Here is a 26,086-nt window from a genome sequence, read left to right on the forward strand (position 1 = left end):
AATTGACAATTTCAAGAGATTTTAGGTTTTCCTTTTAATTGGGGTTATATGCTAAATTAATCTCCAGTGTCACTTGGCTTGTGTCAGTTAAAATGCTGCCATTGTCTCTCTTGTAGGCATATGGCCACACACTCCCCGCAGAAGACTCACCAGTGCTCATTTTGCGAGAAGATGTTTCACCGTAAAGATCACCTTAAAAACCACCTGCAGACTCACGACCCCAACAAAGAGGCCTTTAAGTGTGAAGAGTGTGGCAAACACTATAACACAAAGCTGGGATACAAGCGGCATATGGCCATGCACTCAGCCACCGCCGGCGATCTTACCTGTAAGGTTTGCTTGCAAAGCTACGAGAGCACGCCCGCACTCCTGGAGCACCTGAAGAGCCACTCGGGCAAGTCTTCGGGCGGCACCAAGGAAAAAAAACACCCCTGCGACCACTGCGATCGACGCTTCTATACGCGAAAGGACGTTCGTCGACACATGGTGGTACACACGGGCCGCAAAGACTTCCTGTGCCAGTACTGCGCCCAGCGCTTCGGGCGGAAGGACCATCTGACGCGGCACGTCAAGAAGAGCCACTCGCAGGAGCTGCTGAAGATCAAGACGGAACCGCCAGATATGTTGGGTTTCCTCGGGTCCGGTTCGCCGACTTGTGCTGTGAAAGAAGAAATAAGTCCTATGATGTGTAGTATGGGACCTACCAAGGACTCGATGATGGTGAAGCCTTTTCCCGGCGCCACCCCTTTTCCGATGGGCATGTACAACCCGCATCATCTCCAAGCCATGTCCAATCCAACCGTGGGTCACCATCATTCACTGGTTCCCGGGTCTTTATCCACTGCCATGGGGATGGGCTGCCATATGGAACCTCCTTCATCACTGCACCACCATCACCCACACCATCACCACCATCACCACCACCCTCACCATCATCACCACTCTTCACCGTCACACCAGCAGCAGCCTTCCCTACAAAACCAACAACAACAGCACCCGCCGCCCAAGTACCAGCTCGGATCTACCTCATACCTGCTGGATAAGCCCCTGAAGGTGGAGATGGAGAGTTTCTTGATGGATCTACAGTGTGGGCTCCCTGTTCCCCCACCTTCCTCAGCTGACCCCCACTCCGCAGCTTCGCCCAACAAGGAGGGCTTGGAACCTCCGTCGGGATTGTCGGATGACCTTTGCGGGGACCCCCTCATGTCCAAGAGCCCCGCGGTCATTGCTGAGTCTTTTTGTGCTGCTAACATGGACTTCTCCCATCTGCTGGGCTTTCTTCCACTCAATCTGCCGCCCTACAGCGCCCCCATGAGTTCAGGGGGACTGGTCATGGGTTACTCCACCTCCTCGACTGTTTCTTCTTCGTCTTCCTCATCGTCGTCAGCATCTTCGCATGCTGCCGAACCACACGCTGCCACGATCACAGCTGCGGTGCCTCTTACCTCGTTGCAACCTCAACCTCAGGAGCAACCAGGCTCCGGTGGGGGTCTCGGTCTTGGGCCTCTGCACCCGCTCCCACCAGTATTCAGCTCTAGCCTCAATACGACCACTCTGCCTCGCTTTCACCAGGCTTTTCAATGAGGTTTCTCACCCCAGCCTGGCCTGCTGAGGGCCTCGGGCTGAGGTGCCTTTAGTGCTCCCCCTAGGGGTGGGAAGGTAGAACACTTGAACACGTAGAAGCCTTAACAAAAGCGCACAAGAGCTTTTTAATGAGAAAAATAAGGATAGGAAATATTACAGAGCTTTTATTTAGGCTGTCTGAATTTTAGCGATGTCTTTTTAAAAATGCCCAGTTGTGAACCTCTCCCACCATCCCCTCTCCTACAATTTAGTAGTTAGGTGGCAGCATCAGTAGGCCTTGTGGCATGGTACTGCATACTTTATAAAGTAATAATACTAGTAGAAGTTGGAAAAGATTATTGTAGAAAAGATGATCTGTCTTTGAGACTCTGAAAGATTAGTTTGAAGTGATACAGTATAAAAATTTCTTTTTCTTGCTATATTGTCTCTATTCTACTTGGTGTAAAACAGGTAATAGTTGTTTGCCCTTAACTAAAACCGTCTTCATTGCCAGGTGTGGAAGAATTAGTGAAGGAATTACGGAGTGAAATGAGTCTGAAATATAATTTGTTCTGGCTAAAAGGCACAAAAATGCAAATCAGTTAAAAAACTAAAAAAGCTGAAAGAAAAACAACTTAAACCAGCATAGTTTGGTTTGCTGGTTCAGGCTGGTCTGTTGGCTGTTTTCAAAGAAAATATTTAGCAATTTTAAGGTGGTCAGGCTTGGAGACCATCTTAAACCAGTTAAAATGGACCTCAAGGTCTGCAAGGCTTGTTTAAGCAGTTTTTTTTCAAGCGATTAATAGTCATCATCTCAAAGGATTCAAAATTTGTAAAACTTTAAAGCAGTTACATATCAAATAGGCTGCGTTTATATTTGGCATTAACATGCGATCTCGGTGATCCGAACAAGCAGATCGGATCTTCAGACAATCAGGACACAGCGCGTTTACACTTGTCATCAAGTGGCTTCCACATCTGGATAACTGATCGGATCTCTATAGTTTCTCGCCCATTATTTTAATAAGCCTGCAATTTAAAACTATCCCTGGTGCGGGGAGATTTCACATAACACGTATAACGGGGAGGATGAGCATGTTACACATTTGATACGCAGCCATGTTGAACTCGAGGCAGCGGTGGGAAGTAAACCGCGGTTAAAACGATTAATGATCTTATATGTGAAAGTATAAGCAGAGGACGTTTGTAAAATGACACAAGCTTTTGTACTTGAGCTGTGGCGGGTTTCACTCGCACGCACACAGGCCGAAGTTCCTATGATCAAAACCGACCACTTACATCGTTCTCGTTTATTTGGGTTGGTTCGGCTGAAAGTGACAGCGCGTCGTTTCTTTGGTCTGCGCCCTAAACAGCGTGCTTACTGACATCAGCTATTAGCAACACTATACAATCTTGTTTCTGTGTGTAAATGATATATACGGTGTATTCAGAGCTCCGTTTCAAGCTGCCCGTCTGCCGCTTAATCTGTCTTCCGGGAACGGTACTTTCGAGTCAGATCCGTGGGCGTGGCTTGTTGGTTTTGACTAAATCTTTGGTGTTTCAAGTCTTACGAAACCTTTACCCTAACCCACACCCTAACCCTAACCTTACACTAACCATCTAAACTACCTATAATTGTTAAAATTGACGAAAAAACACGTTTGGGTGATGACGTCAGACTCGAAACACCAAGGATTCAGTGAGAGCCGTATGAGACACAAGCGGCAGCAGCCCTCGGGGAACCGGACAGTTGATTACGCCGTATAGGCTACAGTAAACACACACACGTATGTTAGAAACAAGCTGGTATAGTGTTGCCATTCGTGTCTGTGACATGAAAATAAACAAATGATGCGTTTTAAAACAAAACTGGCGCTGTGTGTGCGAGTCAGCGCCATTCATGGCAGTCACAAATACAGTGATGATACAGCTGAAGTGGTCAAGTAAAACATCTCGTGTGATTTGACATAAATCCTCTGTAGGTTAAAGTATCCATGATCATTTCGTGGGAAAATGAACGACTGTGCAATGCTCGGGAGCAAGAGTAAACTTTCCTCTGTATTTGTCATCTGCTCCGCAGTCTGATAGGTTTCGGACAGACGAGAGAATAATGATAGCGGGCGGGGTTTTCTGTGAAATTGTACCGGTAAATGTAGATAATCTGTCTGGATTGCGTTTACATTACACTGAGATCCGATCACAATGCGTCCTCGACTACCTCTGGATCAGGACACGCTGATCGGATGACATTCCGATCAGAAGTGCGTTTACACTTGTCTTTTCAATGTGTATGTGGACAACATCCAGATACAGTTCGCATGTTAATGCCAAATATAAACGCACCCATAGTTATCATCTAAAAAAGTGTTTTTCCAGCTCTTCGTGTTTATTTTTTTATGGAAACACTTACAGTATCTGAGAGTGAAACAGAGAGACTAGAATAGGCAGAATACAGAATATTTGATCATTTGGTACAATGTGACCACTGACAGAACTAAAACAAATTTGACAGGTTTACAATTTTTCCTCTTAATAAGCACTTTGTTTACAGCAGAAGGCACTTGACTCTTTTGGGTTACCATGGTGACCCGCTGAGATCCCCTCCCTTTACCCACTCTAGCTTCACGCTTCCTGAAAAGAGACATTACACACACACACACAGGCACAAGTTGAAACAACTAACTCAAACAAGACACTTTACCGTGTCAAGGTGCGTTTTACTCCTTCCAGCACTAATTTTTACGTCTCCCTGGGAACGATCTCACTTCCACATCCTGCCCACCAGATCACAACATATATTTTAAAAACAAAAAGTATATATATTGTATTTTAGGCAGGTTTTTATTTTAGAGAGAGACATACATTGTAACGATAGCCCTGGTATATGTGAATGAAAAAAGACAAAACAAAAACAAGAATATTTTTTGCAGTGTACGAAGTACCACATCAAAAATATATATCATAAGTGCTTTTTGTCAGTACATTTTGTAATTTAGATAGTTGTATCAAAATTGCTGATAGATTTTTTTAAATGTCTAGCAGGTTTACATGATCATGTATCTTGCATAATATTGATAAAAAATGGATGAAGTATTAGCTTTTCCCTATAGCTTTCTCTCTACCTTGTATTTCCATGTGAGTCAAAGATAATGATTTATGTGGAATTTTACCGAAATATAATAGGACTAATAGTGGCATAATCCAGTAGAAAGGACTAGATATTAATCTTTAGAACATAATGTGATCCAGGTTTCAGTTTGTATTGTTTTATTACAGTATTGGATCAGATTTATTGCTGTTTGGTGGTACAGTTTCTCCACGATCATTTGCTCCATCAGTGTTTGTCACTGAAACCCAGACATCATGATTCCAATTGCTTTAGCATCAGGTGTAGTGGTTAACACAGAGACAAATCTATTGAGGTTTTTTCATATCATAACAAGTTGCCATTTTCCAGCAAGCGGACTGCACAAGTGTTAACCAAATACTCATTTGTAACCAATGGCCATGCGAAGATGAATTGTAGGGGAAAGCTGATCAATGCAGTTAAAGCCGTGCCTGAAACAAACAGATTCTTATTTTTCTCCAAATCATCCCTTACGGTGAATCTCATGACATAAGGTTTTGTCCACCTCAGTGTGTAAAGTGAATGTGAAAGACAAAAGAAAGGTAAAACCTTCGCAAACAAACATGAGGCCACATCACAAAACTATAAGGAAAGACAAAACAATATTATGCTGCTTTTGTGCTATGGTTGCCAGCAACTGTAGACCACTTTGGAAACTGAAAATGATCTTTTAGCAGTAGTACACGTGAACCGTTTTGTCCGTTTTCTCTCTGTTCTTCAGCTGCTTTGATTCGAACAAACATTTTATGAAAAGGGTCTGACAAGAGACTTTCCAGAACAAAGACGTCACCAGCCTGCTCTTTGACATTCAAAGCATTGGACGTTTGATTGGGATATTGCCTAGTCGTTTTGTCATTATATTATTTTCTGTTTGTTGAAACAGGACCTCAAAACAACACAACGCATCACCTCATTTATTTGTTTTTCATACCAAAACCCTGGGGAGAAGAAACTTCTTTTTGCACAATTGCAAGCTAAGGAATAATCGTTTTTTTGAGGATGATTAATGAATAATAATAGTTTCAGAAGAAAACCAAAAACATTTTAATTGACTTGTACCTGTAAAAAACAACTATAGGATTTACATAATTCTTTTGTGGTAGTTTGCGCAAGTTTTGCACACAGTTTTAAAAGTCAACGTTTTTTTACACCGTTTTTAAAAATGTACTTATTTTTTGTCAAATTTTTGCATACATTTTTTTAAAAGTAAAATTTACCTAAAAAACTGTGTGCAAAAACTTGCACAAATAACAAAAATTAAGTCAATCGTACTAGTTTCGGTTTTTTACAGTGTACGTCCCATCCTAATATTTTAAGTTTTTAGGCATTTGGAATGTTTATTGATATATATTACTCAATATTTCACATGTCCAGAAAAAACATAAATGAATAAAATGTGGAAAAGTTAACTTAATGGACATTATGAATGTGTTCAGGCAAAATAAAGATCTTTTAAAAAACATTTTAAAATATAACATATTTTTGACTGCATTTGGCTTGAACTCATTTAGAAGCTATGAAAGCATTTATTTTTAATTTATTCTTAATAAACAGATGTTTAACAGAAAATAAGGCTGTTGGCAATTTATGAGTTTGTCCTCCCCGGGTTTTCTGTGAGCTGATCTGAATTCTAGCACTTTTAAACCTTTAAAAAAAAAAGAGTATTTTTCAGACATGTATGTTTGTATGTTTTTAATTTTGTATTTGATCTTGTATGTGCCATTAGTTTGATGTGTAGAATTTATTCATCTTTATGTATTTGTTTTTTCCTCCTTTTCCAAAAGAGTAACAGTATTTTTTGATAGATTTTCACTAATATTAGCAGCCTTGGCCCTTGCCCTACTTTGTCATACATTTGAGGGAGTCATTTCATATTTAAAAAAGACCACGTAGAGTAACACATGCTTATAAATAATAGTTCTCCTGAGTATGAAACTTTAGAGAAAGCCACCATCATTGCCACAAAAGAAAAATGGCTTTTCCATTTCCAACTACGACTTGAGGTGATTTGATCAACAGTATAATAATAAACAGGCAGGTTAAACTGCTAGAAATCACTCCTTGCCCCCAAAAAGCACTTTTGGTTTAAATGAAGTTTTGCATAATAACTGCCTGGATAGGTGGAGTTCAGAATCTCATATATGTTATGTTTTTTTTCTTTGGCAAGTGATCAGGGTATTTTTACATGCAGCATTATATTTACATGCTGAGGACAGATTAACCAAGCTAAAATGATATTTTCCTCTTTTGTACCTGGGATGCACTTGTCCTTTATTACCCAAATAGTAGTTGGTTCCTAACAAAAACACTGAGGGGAAATTTTAAAAGGTAACCAACATAATGTTAAACAAAACCATCTGATTTTTTTTTCAAAAAAAAAAAAAAACTTAAATAATGGCTTCGACTTAATAGTGAGAAAATGGGTACTGTTCGCATAGGACAAAATCCACTTGTAGTTTTATATATTTTAGCGTAATGTAAGTACTGCATTCCAAGCTTTCTATGTAACTTGTTTAGCATCATAGTTTTACTTTTAGTACTTGCTTATTACCATGACTTATGGGAAAAAGGTGAAAAAATGGAATATTCATTCTTACACTATTTTCTAAAACATAGAGATCATTGACAGGATGAATTGTACAAAAAATGTATAACGGACACAACCAGTGCGCTTACCCAGTTCACCTACAGTCAGTTACAGCAATGTAAAGTTGGCAGATTTGTATATTGGTTGATCCAAAGAGATGACATTACAACAAACCTATTTACTTATTGTACAGTACATTGTACCATTTGACTTATGTGTTATGTTAAAATGATTAAAATACAAACCCACGGTTTCGTATTTCCAGCGTTTGATTTCCTGAGTCTCACAGCGATGGGAGAGGGTGCGAGTAATGTCTGAAAACTGCCATTCACACACCATTCAGCCAGAACAGGAAACCGCACCACAGTGCACAAATGAAAAGACAAGAAAGGCACAATTCCAAGTAATAAAAAAACTGAGCAACAGACAGTCTTAATTATAACACCGTATCACAAACCTATACTTTCACATCTTAAAAGAGTTGTTTTAGGCCCAAAACACCCACAGCTACCAAACCAACAAATACATAATGTACCATCATTTCTCGAGTATGAATGACTTAAATCTGAAGGAATTTGAGGTTTTACAGTCATGTCTTGTATTCCAAGAACTGTTAAGGCTCTGACATCTATGAGAAAGCGCAGAACAGCCAAATTAGAGAAAATGTTCATACGTAATGTGCCGAAACATAATTCGCTCCAGAAAATTTTAAATAAACAGTGTTTCTGCACAATGTTTCAAATCTTGACATATTGGCACTTTTATTGTTATACATTATAAAGGGAGAGAGAGGGAAAATAAATATTTATAAAGGAAAAACATGCTTTTGCCTAAAAACAAAGATATAATCGGGACATACAGAGCCTCACAATAACCTAAAATGCAACACTATAAAGCAATGTATTTACACCATAAACATACATAAACCTGCCAACCAACCCTATACAACAATTAGAATAAAGTATATCTGTAGAAAATATATTCTGTTGTCCTTGCATTTATTCGTAGTCACCTGTACAGAACCTACTGAACCAAGAAACATACATGACCAAGGCCTATTAAAGATGAAAGAATGAAGCTCACTGTGTGTAAAATCTTTCCAACAGTTTTAACACTCTATCCACTGGAGCTGCCCCACTTAACAGGCAGCTATTAGAGAGCCAAATATGGGCCCGGTTTCACGGACAAGGCTTAAGGCTAGTCCCAGACTAAAATTAATGTGTGACTTGTCTTAACTTAATATAACTTGCCCAGAAATGTCTTGACATATATCTGTGCCATTGTTTTGTTTCGAGGCGCACACCAGTAATGTTTTCTTCTAAGGCATTTTTATAAAAGCGACATAAATATCTAAATTCAACTAAGGCATAGTCTTGTCTTAAGGTAAGCTGTGACTGTGAAACCGGGCCATGTTTGTATACGAGGAACTTACAATGCAACCAATAACATTTCCCTGATCCTGTCTACGATAAATCAGACAATGTTTTTAGCCAATGATTCTTATTTTAACAGACACAAAAATGGATATCAGAAAAATATGTTCAATGCCATTTAAAATAAATATTTTTGCATTATAATCTTCGGTTTAGAGCCATCTCAAGCACTGATGCTTTGTGTGTAAGCATCTGTCTCTTTAAGATATGCAAGATTAAAACCTATATAAATAAGAAACATTGTATCTTAAATCTAAAAAGCAGTGTCTTTAAAAACAATTCTTCGCCTTGACCATAACCCAAGGCAAATACATTGCTACCGGTTGACCGCCTTGAACCCTTTTGAGTTAAATCTACAGCTTTAATTTGTCTAACAGTACTCCCAGCCATTGCATGAGTGAGACTTTCCCCAGAATACAATTCAACATTTGTAAAGTGGAAAAACGCCTATTAAAGTATCTGAATTGTAGATTTGAATTAAAGAGTGAATTGGACCTGCTTTAAGTCAATTATCAAATTTAATTGTGTGACAATAAAAAAAAGATTTCTCTCAAACGGCAAGAATCAATACAGAGACTAACGGGTATGTACAGACCATGCAAGCATTAGGAATCATGGAAATGTAACTTGTTTATATGTACAATGTTCTTGCCGTGTAATGTTATACATCTGAATATTTAACACACAATGACCACAGAGTGACCACATTTCCAGCAGGCTTGTCACACGCACGCACGCACGCACGCACACAATCTGATTCAAAGACATGAGAACAAATTTGAGTTAAATGTTATATTAAAAGAGGACACACAGTTAATCTGTAAAATGATATTATATGCAACTAGCCATCAATCTCTTCAAAGGCATGAGACCCAGCCCCAAAAAATCCAACATCCCCAACACAAAACCCAGAAAAAAGTCGATAGACACTTTGGCCCATGTTGTGTGCGCAAAAAGATATACAGACATTAAAAGTTGAACTGTTCATGATGTTTCCTTGCATCTCTACAGAGACGTCAGGACAGAAAAGGTGTTGACTACTGTGAACAAAACACATCGCTGTTCCTTCCTCCATTCCACAGAGGGGCGCTGCTGCGCCTCACATGTCAGCAATTCACACACAAACATCAGTGCTTGCTTCACAAAACAGAAAAAAATAGGAAACAAAAACCGAAGGGAGATGGCTCAGTCGATTTTGACCGCCGCATAAATTTTTCGTATGAACACGTAAGCGGCGTAGAAGCCGATCGTCCCAGTTAGCAGCCAGAAAGACAAAACCATCAGAGCGGTGTAGCCGAAATACAGCAGAGAAGGAATAAACTCCACAATGTCCAGCTGAGGAAGAGAAAGACAACTATGTAAACATTTCTTTGCAGTTCTTTCTAGACTAGGCTATCCATTAAACTTATTTAACTTTTACCCACGGTAGTGTTATTTTTTCAAGACGTTTAAGTAGTAAAAAATAAAGAGAGTTACCTTATTGGCAAAATAGAAAACAGCATAGATTAGGACATAAAAGGCTGAGCCTCCAGACACGAGAAACGTCCTCCACCACCACCGGTAATCCTGCAGGGGGAGGAGACAGAATGATTGACATTTGTTTACACAACTCCTACAGACAAACATTCTGTTTGGAGGTGGAATTTCATCATTTTATAGATAGCTCTACACGTAGTGTTTGCATCATTTCCATTGTTTGACCTTTGCTTTTGTTGTTATGCTAATATTTGCCTTTTTAATCTTCCTGTAAGGGAGTATTTGTTTGGACAGCGTGTCAAAGGTTATAGAACCCTTGAATGGATCAATGCCTATGACAAAACATAACTAATTATACACAGCAGCATTAAACTTACACAATATTAAACTGACTTGTGCAGTGGTGACTTAAAAATTGTGTGCATGTTATTTATAGCCATTTTGTGCACCAGTACAAAAAGGGCAGTTGTGGCCTAATGGTTAGAGAGTCGGACTCGTGACCAGAAGGTTGCCGGTTCGATTCCCAGGGCCGGCGGGTAACAACTGAGGTGCCCTTGAGCAAGGCACCTTACCCCTACTTGCTCCCCGGGCGCTGCAGTGATAGCTGCCCACTGCTCCGGGGGTACGTGTGTTCACTACTCTCTGGATGGGTTAAATGCAGAGGTCACATTTCGTTGCCTTGTACCTTCGTACATGTGCAATGACAATAAATTGAATCTAAATCTAAAATCTCTAAAAAAATGACTCGGGTTCCAACACCACGGACGTGCCTACCTCTGCACATAGTTGGAAATACACCATGACGATGCTGATCTGAGAACAGGAAACCACAAGAATGATGAAGACCAGGAAGAGAAAGCCAAAGAGGTAATAAAATTGGTTTTCCCAAATAGCCTGAAAGAGAAAATAACATGAAACGATGAGCTTAAATATCCATTTACTCACAGCACAGCTGCAGACAACAATCTGTCTTCTCCAAAATAAAATATGGTGTGTGATGCTGCTTAACAACAGCCAATTTGAAGATGCATAATGTGGATTAATGAGATTTTACAGTGGGTGGAGCTACCAAGCACACTTGATCAGGAAGAGTATGCACCATATACTTCAGCATTATGTGACTGTATTGCTGTAAAGCAGTTGCAGGTTTGACTTACACTAAAGATGAAAAACAACTCGATAAACATGGCGCCAAAAGGCAGAATTCCAGCCATTAGGATGCTAAAGGAAGAGAACAGATAAAATGACATTAGCATTGATATCAGAGTCTGACAAAGTCACGTCACAGACAACATGAAAAGCGTCACACACCCGACAAACTTGTTCATGTACCAGCGCTGCTCAGGGACCTGCCGGGGGATCTGATTGGTGCGAACCGGATTGTCATATGGCTGTTTCCGGAAACCGAAATAGTAGCCCAGATATACAAGAGGCATAGAAATGCCAAACCACATGCACAACAGTGCCAGCATTGTAGTAAAGGGAACCTGAAAGTTAAAACAGTACAGCAGTAAGTACATGCGGATACGTACACAGAAATAAATGTTACGTGTTTGTAAAAGCTATGTTGTGCATGTGACTTCCTGTCTGAAGAAATACTTACAGCACCAGAAGAGTGCTCTCCCCAGATAAAACAGTTCAACACAAAACAGATGCTGATGACGACAGCCGGGTACAGCATCGCAGTCTACAGGGAGACGACAAAACAGTTTTTCATTTAGCAAACAGACACTTTTACCCTGAGCAAAATGTAACAAAAATATTTTTATCGCCAGGTTAAAACATCTGTTTTTAAGTTTTTACTCACACAGAAAGCGCCTTTCTTCCATCTGTGGCCTTTAAGAGTGCGGTACAGTCGACCCGCGAAGTATCCTCCAAATACACTGCACAACAAAACAAAGTTTGAAAATGGCCATGTTCTAAAATGCAAAAGCGGATATTTTGTAAGCTGATTTTATTATGTATTTACCCCATGAACATGAAAAGGAAGCAGGATGTCGTCATCAGAGCTCCTCGACTGGATGGAGACAACATACCCAGCATAGCCACAACTACAAAACACACGCACACGTGTAGAAGATGAGCATGAAGGCTAAATATGCTTCACAATAATGCAAACTCCTAAATCTGAACTGAATTTGCTAGCCTGAAGGTCTGGTGCAGTACTCACAGATCACAATGAGAATCATGCAGAAGAGCTGGATACCAGAGCCCAGCAGAGAGCTAAGAATCATGGGATACTGAGGAGGTCGGAACACGTCACCATGAACGTTCTTCCAACCAGATTCCTCCATTGTGTCCTCCTATAAAAGAGAGAGAGCGCTCTCAGATAACATCATACAGGTGCTATCAGAATCTTAGAAGAGATCAACCTGCAGCATCTTACGATGTCGTCTTCTCTGTTGTAATTGGCAATATCTTTCCTCAGAGTTCTGATGATGATCATACTCAGGATACCTGCAGAAAAACCCATTCTTAGTACTCTCGAAACACCGATGCAAGTGAATAACCTTCAGATCACATAGAAGGAAAATGAGTCACACCTGATAGAAAGAACACCACGACCACAGAGTTGACGATGGAGAACCAATGAATCTGCACGTCGCTCATGGTAAGATACGTGTCCCAGCGAGAAGCCCATTTCACCTCACTTTCCTGTGCGATGGAAGAATGCAGGTATTTATGAAGCCAAACATAAACACATGAATCACAAACAGACGTTACGAAGACCGGATGTGTGTGTGTCTCACCTCCCAGCGCACAGAGTATGTAAAGAGGATGCTGTTCTCTTTGGTTGGGTCGATCTCCTGTGGGATGGGGGCTATGGTTTCTGGTAATGTACATGTATGTTGTTCGTCTGCTTTTATATCTAGAAAGGAAAAATGATTCAAATAGACAGAATGATGTCAAGGTTGTGTAATATAAACAAAACAAAGTATGTGAGATTGACAGAAGAAAAAAAATCACAGTGGTGCCCTTAAATAAAAGGAATTCCAGGCCACAAGTGACTTTTAGAGAAAGAATATTTTGCTTTGAAATTTGCTTCCAGTAATTCTTGTTTTTAGATGTATACATTCAATATTCTGGAAAACTTCCAATGTAATCACTTAAAGGAACAGTTAACCCCAAAATGAAAATGTTCTCAGTTTTTATTGTTGGGTAAACTATTCGTTTAATAGAATTTGCACATTACCACGAAAGATTTGAAAACTGTAAAATTGCAGACACCTACCCTCTAATTTGACACTCTTTGGCATCACTTCAAACCGTACAACCCGGTAACTGTGCTCCTCATTTTCCTCCACCTTCTCTTTGTGGTAGTACAGGATGAATGACAGGTGGTTGTGTAGATAGAACTGCGGGGAAAAACAACACGTAAATTCAAAATAAACAATGACTTCATTGAATCGATACGGAAACCAAACTACCTAAAACCTACTTCAGAATCAGAATATTTGAACGTTGTCTACCACACTAAACTAGGGATGTGCACGAATATTCGAATATTCGAATATTCGATCCGCAATAACTATTCGAATATTAAAAATGCTATTCGAATATTCCTATTTTTCATAAGAATAAAACTGCGTCACCACAAGGTTAAGTTACCGTTACAGAAGACCTTAGAGTCAGGTCTTATTTAACGCTTCTTCACTTCTTCTGTGATGATTTTTTAATGTACAGAAAATATAAAAAATCATTTGTATGTGTAAATCTTTGTTCACTCAGATTGCAAGCTAGTTTAAATATTTTAAGTTTACACACTGGATGCCCGGATCGCGTTTTATGCTCGGCTCACATCACCATATTAAAATGTTTCAAAACTGGTGAGCCACAGAATTCGTTAACATTACTTACATTAGGTATAAAAATATCAACGTAATATTAAATGATTAACAACAATAATTCATTTATTACCATTACTTGTTTGCAGCGGTTGTTCTTAGTGAATTCATATTCGTTCGTTAAAAATATATTAAGTAATGCTAATTTCAACAACTTGAAACATGAAAATGTACATTTCACTGCAACAAATGTTAATGAATTTGGCCTTAACATAAGACTGGCACATATTTCCATACCTAAAAGCAAGTATTTTCCTTCTAGAAGTTCAAATAGGGTCGTCGCCTTAAAGTTACAGCCTGTAGGCCTAAATAAATTTGCACAGATGCTTTTTTTTTGTTTGTTTTAAAACGCGCTGTAATTCCTTACCTTAGTTGAAATAAATAGGCCTACCTTATTTATTGATGCAAATCCAATGCAAAGCTAAACAAGACAGACACTGACCGTGAACGACAAGGAAAACAATATTTATATGCGTGCTGATCAGCAGTAAATATCTTCCTCAGATGACGGTCACGTAATCAGCGAATCTGATCTTTTGTCTTTGTTGCGGGGTATTTTTTAGGATCTTAACAGTCGGCATGAGGTATCAAGCCCGTTTACTTTATTTATTATCAACATTATAAACAATAAAGCCAGATATTCTTGTCAGATCTGGGTTTTGTTAGCGGGAGTTAGTGAAGAGCAGTGCGTTTTCTCCGCTGTCGGCTTGTTAACCGTCGGCTTGTTGAACAGACTTTCACCAGAGTAAAATAGACCTATATGCTTGTTTTTCTTATCAAGAACATGTAAAACAAAATAAACAAGATAACCATATATCACAGACTGTCAATATACGTTGCGTTTTGTTCGTTTTGTTTTGTCTGTTTTCTTTTTGTATTATACCGTTCCGCACAGGTTTAAATGCAGTTTTCATGTATTTTACTATTTTTTCAATACGATATACAGGATATAATATTAATGCATTATGAATATAAGCTTGATGTGAAATTGTGACTAAATAAAAACGTAACAAATTACATCTTTATTAACTTAATTTAAATAAACCAATATTCGAATATTCGTTTTTTATGAGCTCAAATATTCGAATATGAAATTATTGAAAAATGCCCATCCCTACACTAAACTGGCATAAAAATACACGGATAAGAAAAGAAGCTTTTCAGCACCTTGTTGTTTTCAGTGAAGCCGAGCCTGTAGCCGTGCTCGAACTGAACGTCCTTCCTCTGTTCCTCATCCGTTCCTTCATCTTTGTTTGTGTAAAGCTCCAGGCGAGTGGCCACGGGGAGATTATCTGCAATGCTGTATGTAAATGCACTATTGACAGCTGGCCGACTCAAAACTACACATGTATACATATGTGATGGTTGCTTTAGTAGATGATCACTTACATTTGAGGATTAAAAGAAATCAGACAGGGACTCACAGGTGAATGTAATATTCTTCTTGGATGCGCTCGGCTAGGAGCTTGCTCTCCTCCACGCTGAGTTTGACGGGATCTTCAGGCTTTTTACACAACACCTCACACTTCTTGTCCAGGTTCATGAGAACCGTGTACAGCGTGTTGACGATACGATCCCCACGCAAAACCTCGCCTGGTCATCATCAGAGTGAGAAGCGTGCCATTTGAAGTCAATTTTCATACAGTTAGGTTGTGGTATGCTTACAATTCCACACATCACAATATACATTAAACAGTCCTGGAACTTACCAAGATTTTCTGCTTTGTAGACAATGTTATCAGGCTTACAGAAGGGAAGTGAATAGTATTCATAGGGCAGCTGGGTTCTAGAGCTTGTCAGTTTCACAGCCTAGTCATTTAAAATAGGTAAATGAGATAAATATAACAACAAGGAAATCTAGAAATTCCTCTATAGATTAGAGGAAGAATTTGTGGAAAGAATGTGTAACTAAGTGTCTATGGAAAACAACTGCTCAATACATGAGAAAAGCTGCAATTGTCCAAGAAAAAAAAAAAGTGGGACCAGTTGTCACAGTTTATAAAAGAGATGTCATTTCCGTTGTTTTCTAAATCTCGGAGTCATACATTTATATATATTCCAGAAACATTTTCACTCATATAATAATTCCTTTTTAGTAACAACAACACGACCATCGCCTTTTTAATAAATGTGTGTGAGGTATATGACAAATATTACCCATATATGCCGTCTTTTTTATCATGAATGATTGCAATAAAGTAAACATCTCGAAAATTTATTTACATACATCTTTATGACTATATTGACTTATATATTACTGTGGGCCCGCAAGACCTGCAAACATTGACTGAGTAACGTGACAGAAGGATTAACAGCCTGAATGCCTTTAAGAAAAAGATTACCCTCTTTCAACACAAACTTTTAAAAAGCCTCACCTTTATTTCAACAGGGCTGTTTTGGAGGAAATTCATGGGTGCAACCCCTGGTACATAAAATGGTGTTGCTGAAGGCAGCATGGACACCAGTAGCAGTGTCCACATCTCCTATAAAAACAAATGCAACATGACCAACATGATCAACAACCAACAAGATTACATTACAGAAAGAATACTCAATGTGCAGGACTCAACCATATGGGAAGCCTGTCTGAGTTATGGGCTAGTTTTTGGACCCGTCATACACACATTAATGATTTAAAACTAAAAACCAATGACTTGCAACTAAACATCTGAGCCAAAGAAATGATGGCTGTTGAAAAGAACTTTCTCGATTACAAAATGTAAATCAATAAATCAGGAAATGATTAACCCATAAACCACTTCTGCAGGCAAAACAAGACAAATATGAAACAAAATTCAAAAGATACGCATAAAAGCAGTAACTTTCGTTATCCATACTGACATGGGCAGCACCCTGACGTTTCATATTAAACCGAACTTCATTCATCTCTTCTAGTGTCGATGCCAACAAGCACAACTTTCCCAACCGGCGAAATCCACACATATTAACAAATCGTTAATATAATAGTGACTGTAATGACAAATTGATCACTTTCACCATCGTCTCTGCTTGGATTACGAGTGACGTTTGGATTTTCCAAACATATTAGCATAAACCGACACGGGCTCTCAACAGTGCCTAACCATCGATGTGGTGTGGTTAACCGCGCAACACACTCGTGGATGCTAATGTAAAGAGAACTGTCTGCCTCCGGTATTACATTTACTGCTACATTGGAACATAAACACGTAGCAAACAATCGATAATTAGCTGTCTGCTCCCTGTGCAGGCTAACCGGTTGTTTTTAACTACCACTCAATGTTCTGAAGAAAGAAAGCATATCATATGGCACATTCACGTAGAACACAATAAAACACCGCGGAAGAAATAAAACCATCTTTACTGGTGTAGACTAAAACTTTTTGTGAAACAGAGAAACAAAAAAGCCTTTAGCATCGGCACTCACCCTCACCGCCGCCATCTTGAATACACGTGTCATTGTAGACGTCACAGGAAGACTCTCAAGGCGTCACCGCGGTACCGTCGTTTCACTTTCAATGCTCATGGGATTTTTAGAGATTTTGGTTCTTGATGTTGTATTATTAATATACTGGTTTATTAAAACATATATTTAAGATTTATACAGCATTGCTCACGAGCTCTAACTAAATGCACACATGAATTAGTAAGCCAAATTCATTAAAGCGACCAGATGTTCCACTAAATTGGAAGATTTATTGTTACTGGGCTGGTTTAAACTTTTGTTTCTTTGGAAATGTGTTTGAAAATTAACTGGAAAAAATCATGGTTGAGAGACATCAAAATCTGATTGCAGTAAGTTACAAAACGTTTTATTGTTATTGCACAAAATCCAACCAAATATCAACAAGTCAATAGGAATATGTAAAGACAAGTATCATATAGGCTAACAGCAATACCAAATATAGCTGAAAATCTAAAAATCAAGCAAGTTCAAACTTACAAATACATAAAATTACAATATTAAAGGCCTTTCAAATAAACCTTGACATATATTTCATTTCTTTCTTTTTTTTAAAGAAAATAATTATCTGGAGCAGTTGGAGAATGTTGATGATTTCACAGAACAAAAACATTGATATACATTTCAATGTGACTTCATTTCCAATTAATGGGAAACCTAATGTAGGTTGAAGTTTTCAAATCCATTTTAATGCTCATCTTACTCTATTTCACACACACAAAATCAGCCTTTGCAAATCAGAGAAGTTTTTAAGAAGACAATATCACTATAAGTTTTGTATAAACATTAGAAATGTAGCATACGCTGTGCAACACTCACTGTAAGGCAAAATATCCTACCCGATAGGAGTAAAACTGCTATTAATAGATGTATTAAACAGTTACTTTAATGATCATTTAAATAACACAATTTAGTCACATTAGAAATCACTACATATATAAAGTCATTGTGATGTGGCATAGACATATCTGTAAGCTTCTGGTACTAGGCATACACCTCTTTAGGTGTGTGTGTATTAAGGCTGCTGCTGATATTGGCTCTCAGTGGCAGTATAAAAGTCCTCCAGTACGCTCTGCAGGTACTCAAAGGTGGGTCTGTCCTCTGGCTTGTTCTTCCAGCATTCCAACATGATGTCATAGAGCTCTTGAGGGCAGGACTCCAGACGCTGCATTCGATAACCTCTCTCTAGAGCTCGGATCACCTCTGGGTTCGTCATACCTAAACATAAACGTAAAAAATAAAAAGTACTGTACTACAACTGCGTACAAACTCAGTTTACAGCAAAAATACGTTAAAAAAAGTAAAACAGTATTTTATATGACCAAATAAAATGTAATACAGATGATGAAGATAAGGTGATATTCGGACGAAACACAGATTGACATATAAATGTTGTATTTTACAGTTTCTTTCGCATTTCACACCAAGCCTTAGAATCAAGTGACATGATCTAATCTTTCAACTATATCAGCTGAAAATCACGAGGACACAAAAAAATCACTTGATAAAAAATAAACCTAGTTTAGTCATACTGCACAGTGATGTCCACTCACCTGGATATGGGGTGCGACCATAGGTGATGATTTCATTCAACAGAATTCCCAAAGACCACACGTCTGATTTGATAGTAAAGGACCCATAGTTGATAGCCTCTGGAGCTGTCCACTTAATAGGGAACTTTGCACCTTTGGTCACAAAAAAAAACATTATTTTTAACACACGTTTTGCTGACAATACTACATTCGTATATCAATTAATGTGTGCTTTTTCACAATCTAACCTTCTCTGGCAGTGTATTCGTTGTCTTCTATGATACGCGCGAGACCAAAGTCGGCAATCTTACACACTAAACTCTTATTGACCAGGATGTTGGCAGCACGAAGGTCTCGGTGAATATAGTTCCTCTGCTCGATGTAAGCCATGCCTTCTGCTATCTGTGGTTGGGGGGAGGAGAGAGAAGTAGATTCAAATTATTTTGCTTAAACAGTTCAGAGGTGGTAAAAGAATCATGTCTGCGTTCTGTACTCTCTTATTTAATGATGTACATATAACAGTTTTGTGCCACTGAGTGCAAAAGAACATTAGGTTGATAACCAGCGGTCGTATGATAAAACATAATGAGTCTATGCGTGTGGATCTTATCAGTCAGTTCACTTGTCTTGTTAAGTTCACTTCCTCTTTTCAATTAAGTGTCACACATATTTTTGCAACGCCACGTCTTTAAAAAATGTCTATTTGAAACAAACATCAATGACAATCATGTTACATTATTTCAACCACATTATTTATCAATTCAAGTAACTCTTTTGCTTATTTAACGTAACTTGCATTTCAAGACCCTGTTTGATCTTGAAAGGCAACATGTGGTTCCAAACCAAACACTTTAGCTGTTTTATTGTCTGGTTGTGCAGTAGAAAGTACAAACTGATATTATCATCTTCGATACACCCACAGCAAAGAACAAAAGAATAGATTACCATGTTAATGCTAAACTCCACACACACCTTTATACACAAATATTGCTGCCTGTCAGTTATCACATTTGCATATTAAAATACAGCATTTACAAGGACAAACCTGTCTTCCACATCAAGGGAAAATATGACTCTATATGAAGGTGTGACAGTCCTCTGTTAACGGAACAAACGGGTCTGTCTCACCTGTGCTGAGAAGTCGATGAGTTTCGGCAACCGAATTCGATTTCCTTCATCGCTTTTAAGGAAGTCCAGTAAACTACCTGGTAAAGTACAGATTGTGAATAAATATTTCTATAACCATATTCCTTGTATGCATATTAGAGTCAAACGCACCCTTCTCCATGTACTCTGTAATGATGTATATGGGCTCCTCTTTGGTCACCACGGCGTTGAGGCGGACCAGTTTGTCGTGCTGGAGGGTTTTCATTAAATTAGCCTCCATAAGAAAAGCTTCCACAGACATACTGCCAGGTTTCATAGTCTTCACGGCTACTTTTGTGTGCTTGTTGTATGTGGCTAAAAGATAACGAAGACAATTTTTTTAGTATTCTTATTTTTTTACTTTACTTTTTATAGCATTGATCTAGCAAAATCTTGTGAAAACAATAGAAACCCAATACAACCATTACAGAAATTCTAATGGTTTCCATTAAAATACCATTATGAACCATTAGCTTTTCCATTCAAATCGTTACAAGATTTTTTTGTAGTGTGTTTTGAGCATTATTCCAATAGGATTATTTCACCAGATTTCACCAATAGAATCCATCACATACCAGTAGACAGACACCATTATAGTTTCCAATAAACCGAAACAATTCCCATTATAACCATTAAATCTATTGTTTTTTGGGCAGGGTTCTATTGTTTTTCAGTGTTCGGACATGTATTTCACTCAGTGGACACATTGTGAAACCTTGTGTCAAACTCATCATTTTTTCAAATGTCATAAAAGTCTTACCCAGCCAAACCTCTCCAAACTGACCGGCTCCCAAACGTTTATCTAGTTTGAGAGACTCACGTGGGATCTCCCAGGCATCTTTCTCCCAAGGTTTCTGAGGTTTGGGACTCAGACAGGGACTGGTGAGACTCTGACATAACCCATCGCTCTGTTCTGTAGACACAGACAAATAATCAAACGACTCTACTGAATATCCATTTCTTTTGGTTTTAGAGTACGTATAGGACAAATGAATACGACTATAATAGAGTCTGTTTGAGTTGAGCAGACTTTTGTAGAATGAACGGTAGAATTAGCTCTTACTCTTGTAATGGCTGACAAGATCCTGAAGGGTGTTGAAGGTGATGCGTGGCGAGATGTAGAAACCGCCGTTATCTAGCGTGCGGATCTTATAATGCTTCACCGCGTCTCCGGATTGTGGGTCGCAGTCCCTGACAGACAGCGAGTAGCTTCCTGATGGGAGGGGTTAGAGATGACATCATTAGACGCAGATAAAGATCAAGTAGGTCTGCAGCTACAGCAAAAAAATGTGATGACCGATATAAGAACAGTAGATGCTGTTCTAGATTGAATTCTGAGTGTATAAAACATTGAAACGTTGACTGAACGGGACGTACCCTGGGTGGTCTCACTGTCTCTGATCATGAAGGATCCAATTTTGTTACCGGAGGCCAGCAGCTGCCTCTCTGCGTCCTTTCTACTGACTCCTTTAAAAAACCACCTGAAGACACATACGTAGACATTAAGACGGGTTAATTTCATAAAGCAGTACTGGGCATGGTTGTGAAAATTCGTCTTTGTTACAGATGCAATATATAAAAATATAAAAAATATTTAAAATGAGTATTTATAAACCTTTGCATTGAAAGCATGATAACACAATAATATTGACTTACTCTTCGGTTTCCAGGGTATCCTTTGCAACATAGTTACTGGGGATAAAACCCTCCTGACCACTGCTGAGAGAAGTTGCTTTCCACCATTCACCAGACCTATAGATCCATCGATCAGTCAGGAGTGTATATTGTATATCTTTAAATAGAACAAGAGCCCCCATACTTACTCCAGCAAGATTTTGAGTCTGTCACCCTTCTTGAAGCCCAAATCACCTTCATGCATAGCTTCATAGTCATACAGGGCTATGGCAATGTTCTCTGGACCTAAGGGCAACAGAGAGGCTGTCAAAGAAAAAGTAAAAAATGAACAGAGCTGCGATCACACATTTAAAAACTTCTGCGCATTAAATGGAAACTTGTGTCACACCTCGTGATATTAAAAGTGCATTAAAAATCCTATACATTTTATCAACTCACATGTTCCCTGGAAATTGTTCCAAACATGCATGAATTCCTTTGTTGTGTATAACACAAAAGAAGATATTTTAAAGAATGTGGGAAATTCTGGGGCACCATCAACTTTTTCCCTACTAGTCTATAGTCTTATATCTGTTTGGTTACAAACATTTTTCCGAATATTGTTTTTTGTGTATGTTCAGCAGAACAACGGAATATATATAGGCTTGGAACAACTTGAGGGTGAGTAAATGATGACAGAATTAAACATTTTGCGTGAACTATCCCTTTAAAATATGAATGTCAGAGTGAGTCTTATATTGGGATATTGAGAACGTGTTTTTTCAGATATTGTTATAAACTGAAAGAACATCCATATTCTTTAACTAAACTGACATTGTTATTTGGTAAGACTGTTCTGTGTATGCCAAACCAAAGACAATTTGTATGTTTTAATGTCACTTACTGTCTGTACCCGGGTTAGTTCTGTTCTGCAAAAAAAAAGAGAAAGAGGTGTTTAATTTTGAGCTTTTATTTGAAATTGACCAGACACCAGGCAAGACATCTCGGTTCTCTTGTCTGAGCGGAAAAACACTGACCCAGCCAGGAAACTAAGTAGAAGATATTCATTTATATATCACTCTTTGTGTGGTTAATTATTATGTAAATTGGGCCATTATAAAAAAAGAAACACAAATGATTCGTATTTAAATATGTAAAGGGAATGCTAACAAACTGTAGAGTCATGCTGAGACAAAAATGTTGAAATTTCTATCATAAGTCATTAAGTTTACAATTATGTGCCTTGAAGTTATTCTTGGATTTGTGTACTGGAAGCCTCCATCACCAAAGAAAATGTATTGTGCGTGCAATGACACGTAGAACATAAAGAAATCACACGGAACATTTATAGTAAATACATTTTCTTGGTGGCAATACTATTTAAATCGATTGTGTCTTTTAAAGGTCCAATGTGCAATTTTTTGGAGGATCTATTGACAGAAATGCAATTTAATATACATAACTATGTGTTTCAGCCACCGTAGTGCTTTGAAGGGGGGGGGTGGAGTGAGCCGTTGGTTGCAATTCACAACTTCACCGCTAGATGCTGCTAAATTTCATACATTGGACCTTCAAATGTTGTGCAAGTTTAAAAAAAGCAGAACTATACTAGGTCACAAAATCTGCTGAAACAAGGTACACATACTGATGACTGCGTTAATCTCAACTTGTTCTGTAGCAGTCATGCTCAGGAATAACTTGAAAATGTTTTGTTCAGGAAATCTTGAAAATCTCATATGGTTTCTACTCACTGATTTGAAGCCTGTTGTGGGGTCGGGGACATAATGTGTTGATGGGTTGCGGCCATCTTCATTGCCTACTGTCTTGCCAATGGGATCCTGATCTGGCTTGGACCCCACACAGCCCATGGTGAACCCTGAGAGCATAAATATCTGCAGAGGTCACGCTTTTTCATTTTCCTTTTTGTTGCATTTAGAAACAGCGCACCTCTTTCATAACAGAAAATAATATGCAAAGCAAATGTTGCTCTGACTTCCCTTAAACAGTGCCTAGGTCTGTTGCTTAAAATACTACTGCATACTAATGTGGGAATGTGTTTCTGTAAATGAGGTGGTTGCATTCAGTATTTATTATTATAAGATAATCATCAAAGTAGGATGTCAGAGGGATCATAATTCTGCAGACACTTTTACAAGATGCCAAACACCCCCAATCTCACTCGCCTGTGGTTTTGGCATTAACTTGCTCACACATGCACATGCGGAACTGCTCAATGGAAACTGTGGTTGGTGGAGGCCTACTGTTCAAAGCTGATTCAAATGAGCTGGCCCTAACACCTCCAAACGCGTAACATGACATTTCACCGGCCAAAATGCACAGAACTGCCTTTTAAACCTTTTTTACAAAATGAACAGTATTTCTAAAAATTATACAATGGGATTAATAATACTGCTTCTCCGCTTTAGGAATTCAGCTAGCTCTTATTTGACCTCAAGTCAAATTCATGTGAGCCAAACTACTTGTGTATTGCTGTTGCCTAGATCTGCACATCTCTTTTGGTGTTGATTATTAACTCATGCACTCTCAGACTGGCTATACGCATTCCCATCCAAAACCACAACCAAAATACAATTACAGTCCTGAAGATAACCTGGATATGCTGTTTCTGTCTAACATTCTTCAATTCAATTTAAGCTTGATTTCAAAGAACCCCATCTGTAATTGATGAACAGCTTCAGTAGAAGCAATAAGCTTTAAGACATATTTATATGACACATGAAAAGAATAAATAAGACGAATAACTCATGCAATTACATGTGTTTCTTCAAGTTGCTTTTGCTTTCAAACACCTTATACCTTTAGCCTCACTGACATAGTATTATAAGTTCAGTTTCTTCAGGCATTTGGCAGATTCAACCTTTCAACATTATGCCTGTTTGATCTCTAGTACATTTTCTTCTTCCGACTCAGGAGTAGGTAACAGATTTTACCCTGAGGAGATGCTTCAAATTTGCCTTTTGACAGTGTCGCCCATCCCAGCCATAGACTGTTTTGTCCCACAGACCACAGACAAGCCACCATCACCTTTTCCAGGTGTACAGAAAGGGAGAAACATGGCACCTTCCATTTCTCCAAACTGACGCACATATGAAGTCTGTTCTAATAATGTAAAAATAATGTGCTTTATGATCCTAAAAAGCATGATCCTGTTGCTTCCCCTAGACAAACAGGACAGCAACCAATAGAGAACTATGAGATAACTTATAGTGTTCTGCGGCTAGTGTCATTTATATATGAGGAGATGAGAACTTTAAGGAGGAAGCAAAATATTAAAATGTGATACCGTTATTGTTATGTTCTGTTAAACTATCTGCGGAAGTACACATCACTGTACAAAACCTAAAACCTGCTAACATTTCAAAGTGATGTGGGTTCCTCAAACACAGGTGACATAAAATGCATAAAATCTACCACAGCAACTGCGTCATGAAACAGGCAAGTAAAGAACAGAAACTCAATTATTTCAATACGAAACTCAAAAACTGAAAATTTTAATATGACAAGTGCAAATTAAATAGAAATGAATAAACAGAGAATCCCCAAACGGACTGCAAAGCATGTCAAAAAAAGACAAATATTGAAATAATATTAAATAGCTATATTAGTGAAGTAAACCTTCTATAACCAAACTTGGACATTTTTATATTAAGTTCAGTCGAAAACTGCCATTCATCATCACAGAAATGTGTTCATAAATGTCTATATAAGTCTAAAAAAACAAAGAAAAGAAGTATGTGTTTAAAGTGAACTTACGGTACCACTTCGATTTTAATCCACTATAAAAGTATATTTCCTTATTTACAAAATCCTTGCAATGTTCAAAGATAGAGAAAATATTTTGAGCCGCTTCACACCGGTTCCTCCATCACAGTGACGCCTTTGCGTCTCCGTTAGCTAAACTGTTGTACTGAAGCACTCTTACTGCCCAAGAGGAAGTTGAAAGGCTGTGTTTCAATTATCATAGCGGTCTCTCTCTCTCTCTCTCTCTCTCTCAAACACAGACGCGGAACTAACTGTGGCCAAAAAAATGTTACAAATGCCTATGACGTCCACACACCTGTCATGATAGGCAGCTCAGTAAGTATTAGGACACAGACAAAAACAAACGCCAGTCATGAGGATTTCACCGAATATCTCACCCAATGAGTCTTCATGCAAATACTATTGAACTGGGGCTTTTTGTGTGTGCGCAATTATTGCAAAAATTGTTTAAGCAACTTCACTTCTGAGAACAACGCCGTGTACAAATATGCACGAATATGCACAAAAATAAATAAATAAAACATAACAGTAAGGCAGT

The 26,086-nt window shown here is 38.5% G+C and overlaps 3 protein-coding genes across 4 annotated transcripts in view; 1 reads left to right on the forward strand and 2 right to left on the reverse strand.

The window, feature by feature from the left end:
- plagl2 (pleiomorphic adenoma gene-like 2) overlaps positions 1–9,079 on the forward strand; it is a 45,804-nt gene extending 36,725 nt beyond the window's left edge. The window contains exon 4 of the mRNA XM_057319134.1: positions 117–9,079. Coding sequence (XP_057175117.1) covers positions 117–1,584 — 1,468 coding nt within the window. The 3' untranslated portion in view covers positions 1,585–9,079. The remainder of the gene's footprint in view (positions 1–116) is intronic.
- A 130-nt stretch (positions 9,080–9,209) lies between these two features.
- tm9sf4 (transmembrane 9 superfamily protein member 4) lies at positions 9,210–17,499 on the reverse strand. The gene is made up of 18 exons (XM_057319133.1): positions 17,438–17,499; positions 16,407–16,514; positions 15,741–15,840; positions 15,456–15,624; positions 15,199–15,331; positions 13,419–13,542; positions 12,937–13,055; positions 12,730–12,841; positions 12,573–12,643; positions 12,357–12,489; positions 12,156–12,237; positions 11,994–12,069; positions 11,790–11,873; positions 11,498–11,673; positions 11,344–11,407; positions 10,961–11,080; positions 10,187–10,276; positions 9,210–10,045 (listed from the first exon to the last, which is right to left on the reverse strand). The coding sequence occupies exons 1-18, from the start codon at positions 17,468–17,470 to the stop codon at positions 9,896–9,898; spliced, it is 1,944 nt and encodes a 647-aa protein (XP_057175116.1). The 5' UTR covers positions 17,471–17,499; the 3' UTR covers positions 9,210–9,895.
- A 307-nt stretch (positions 17,500–17,806) lies between these two features.
- hck (HCK proto-oncogene, Src family tyrosine kinase) lies at positions 17,807–25,498 on the reverse strand. 2 transcript variants are annotated; one of them, XM_057319778.1, is made up of 13 exons: positions 24,717–25,498; positions 23,517–23,641; positions 22,670–22,694; positions 21,975–22,089; positions 21,808–21,903; positions 21,529–21,632; positions 21,215–21,364; positions 20,912–21,064; positions 20,284–20,466; positions 20,134–20,210; positions 19,254–19,407; positions 19,027–19,158; positions 17,807–18,691 (listed from the first exon to the last, which is right to left on the reverse strand). In XM_057319778.1, exons 1-13 carry the CDS (start codon positions 24,871–24,873, stop codon positions 18,489–18,491), a joined length of 1,674 nt encoding a protein of 557 aa, XP_057175761.1. In that variant the 5' UTR covers positions 24,874–25,498; the 3' UTR covers positions 17,807–18,488. The 2 variants fall into 2 exon arrangements, with proteins under 2 accessions (XP_057175761.1, XP_057175762.1); XM_057319779.1 differs by having other exon boundaries at positions 21,975–22,071; positions 24,717–25,497.
- Between the last annotated feature and the right edge of the window lie 588 nt (positions 25,499–26,086).

This window comes from Triplophysa rosa, linkage group LG21 (assembly GCF_024868665.1).
Source record: "Triplophysa rosa linkage group LG21, Trosa_1v2, whole genome shotgun sequence".
NCBI lineage: Eukaryota > Metazoa > Chordata > Actinopteri > Cypriniformes > Nemacheilidae > Triplophysa > Triplophysa rosa.

Excerpts from the sequence above, each read along its gene's own strand:
- tm9sf4 (XM_057319133.1), bottom strand. The coding sequence starts at position 17,470 with ATGACACGTGTATTCAAGATGGCGGCGGTGAGG. Across the intron at positions 15,625-15,740 it reads CTACAAAGCAGAAAATCTTG|GCGAGGTTTTGCGTGGGGAT; the intron begins GTAAGTTCCAGG and ends GATGATGACCAG. Across the intron at positions 11,874-11,993 it reads GGAAGAAAGGCGCTTTCTGT|ACTGCGATGCTGTACCCGGC; the intron begins GTGAGTAAAAAC and ends GTCTCCCTGTAG.
- hck (XM_057319778.1), bottom strand. The coding sequence starts at position 24,873 with ATGTGCGTCAGTTTGGAGAAATGGAAGGTGCCATGTTTCTCCCTTTCT. Across the intron at positions 21,365-21,528 it reads AGACAGTGAGACCACCCAGG|GAAGCTACTCGCTGTCTGTC; the intron begins GTACGTCCCGTT and ends CCCTCCCATCAG. Across the intron at positions 21,065-21,214 it reads TCTTGTCAGCCATTACAAGA|AACAGAGCGATGGGTTATGT; the intron begins GTAAGAGCTAAT and ends CTGTGTCTACAG.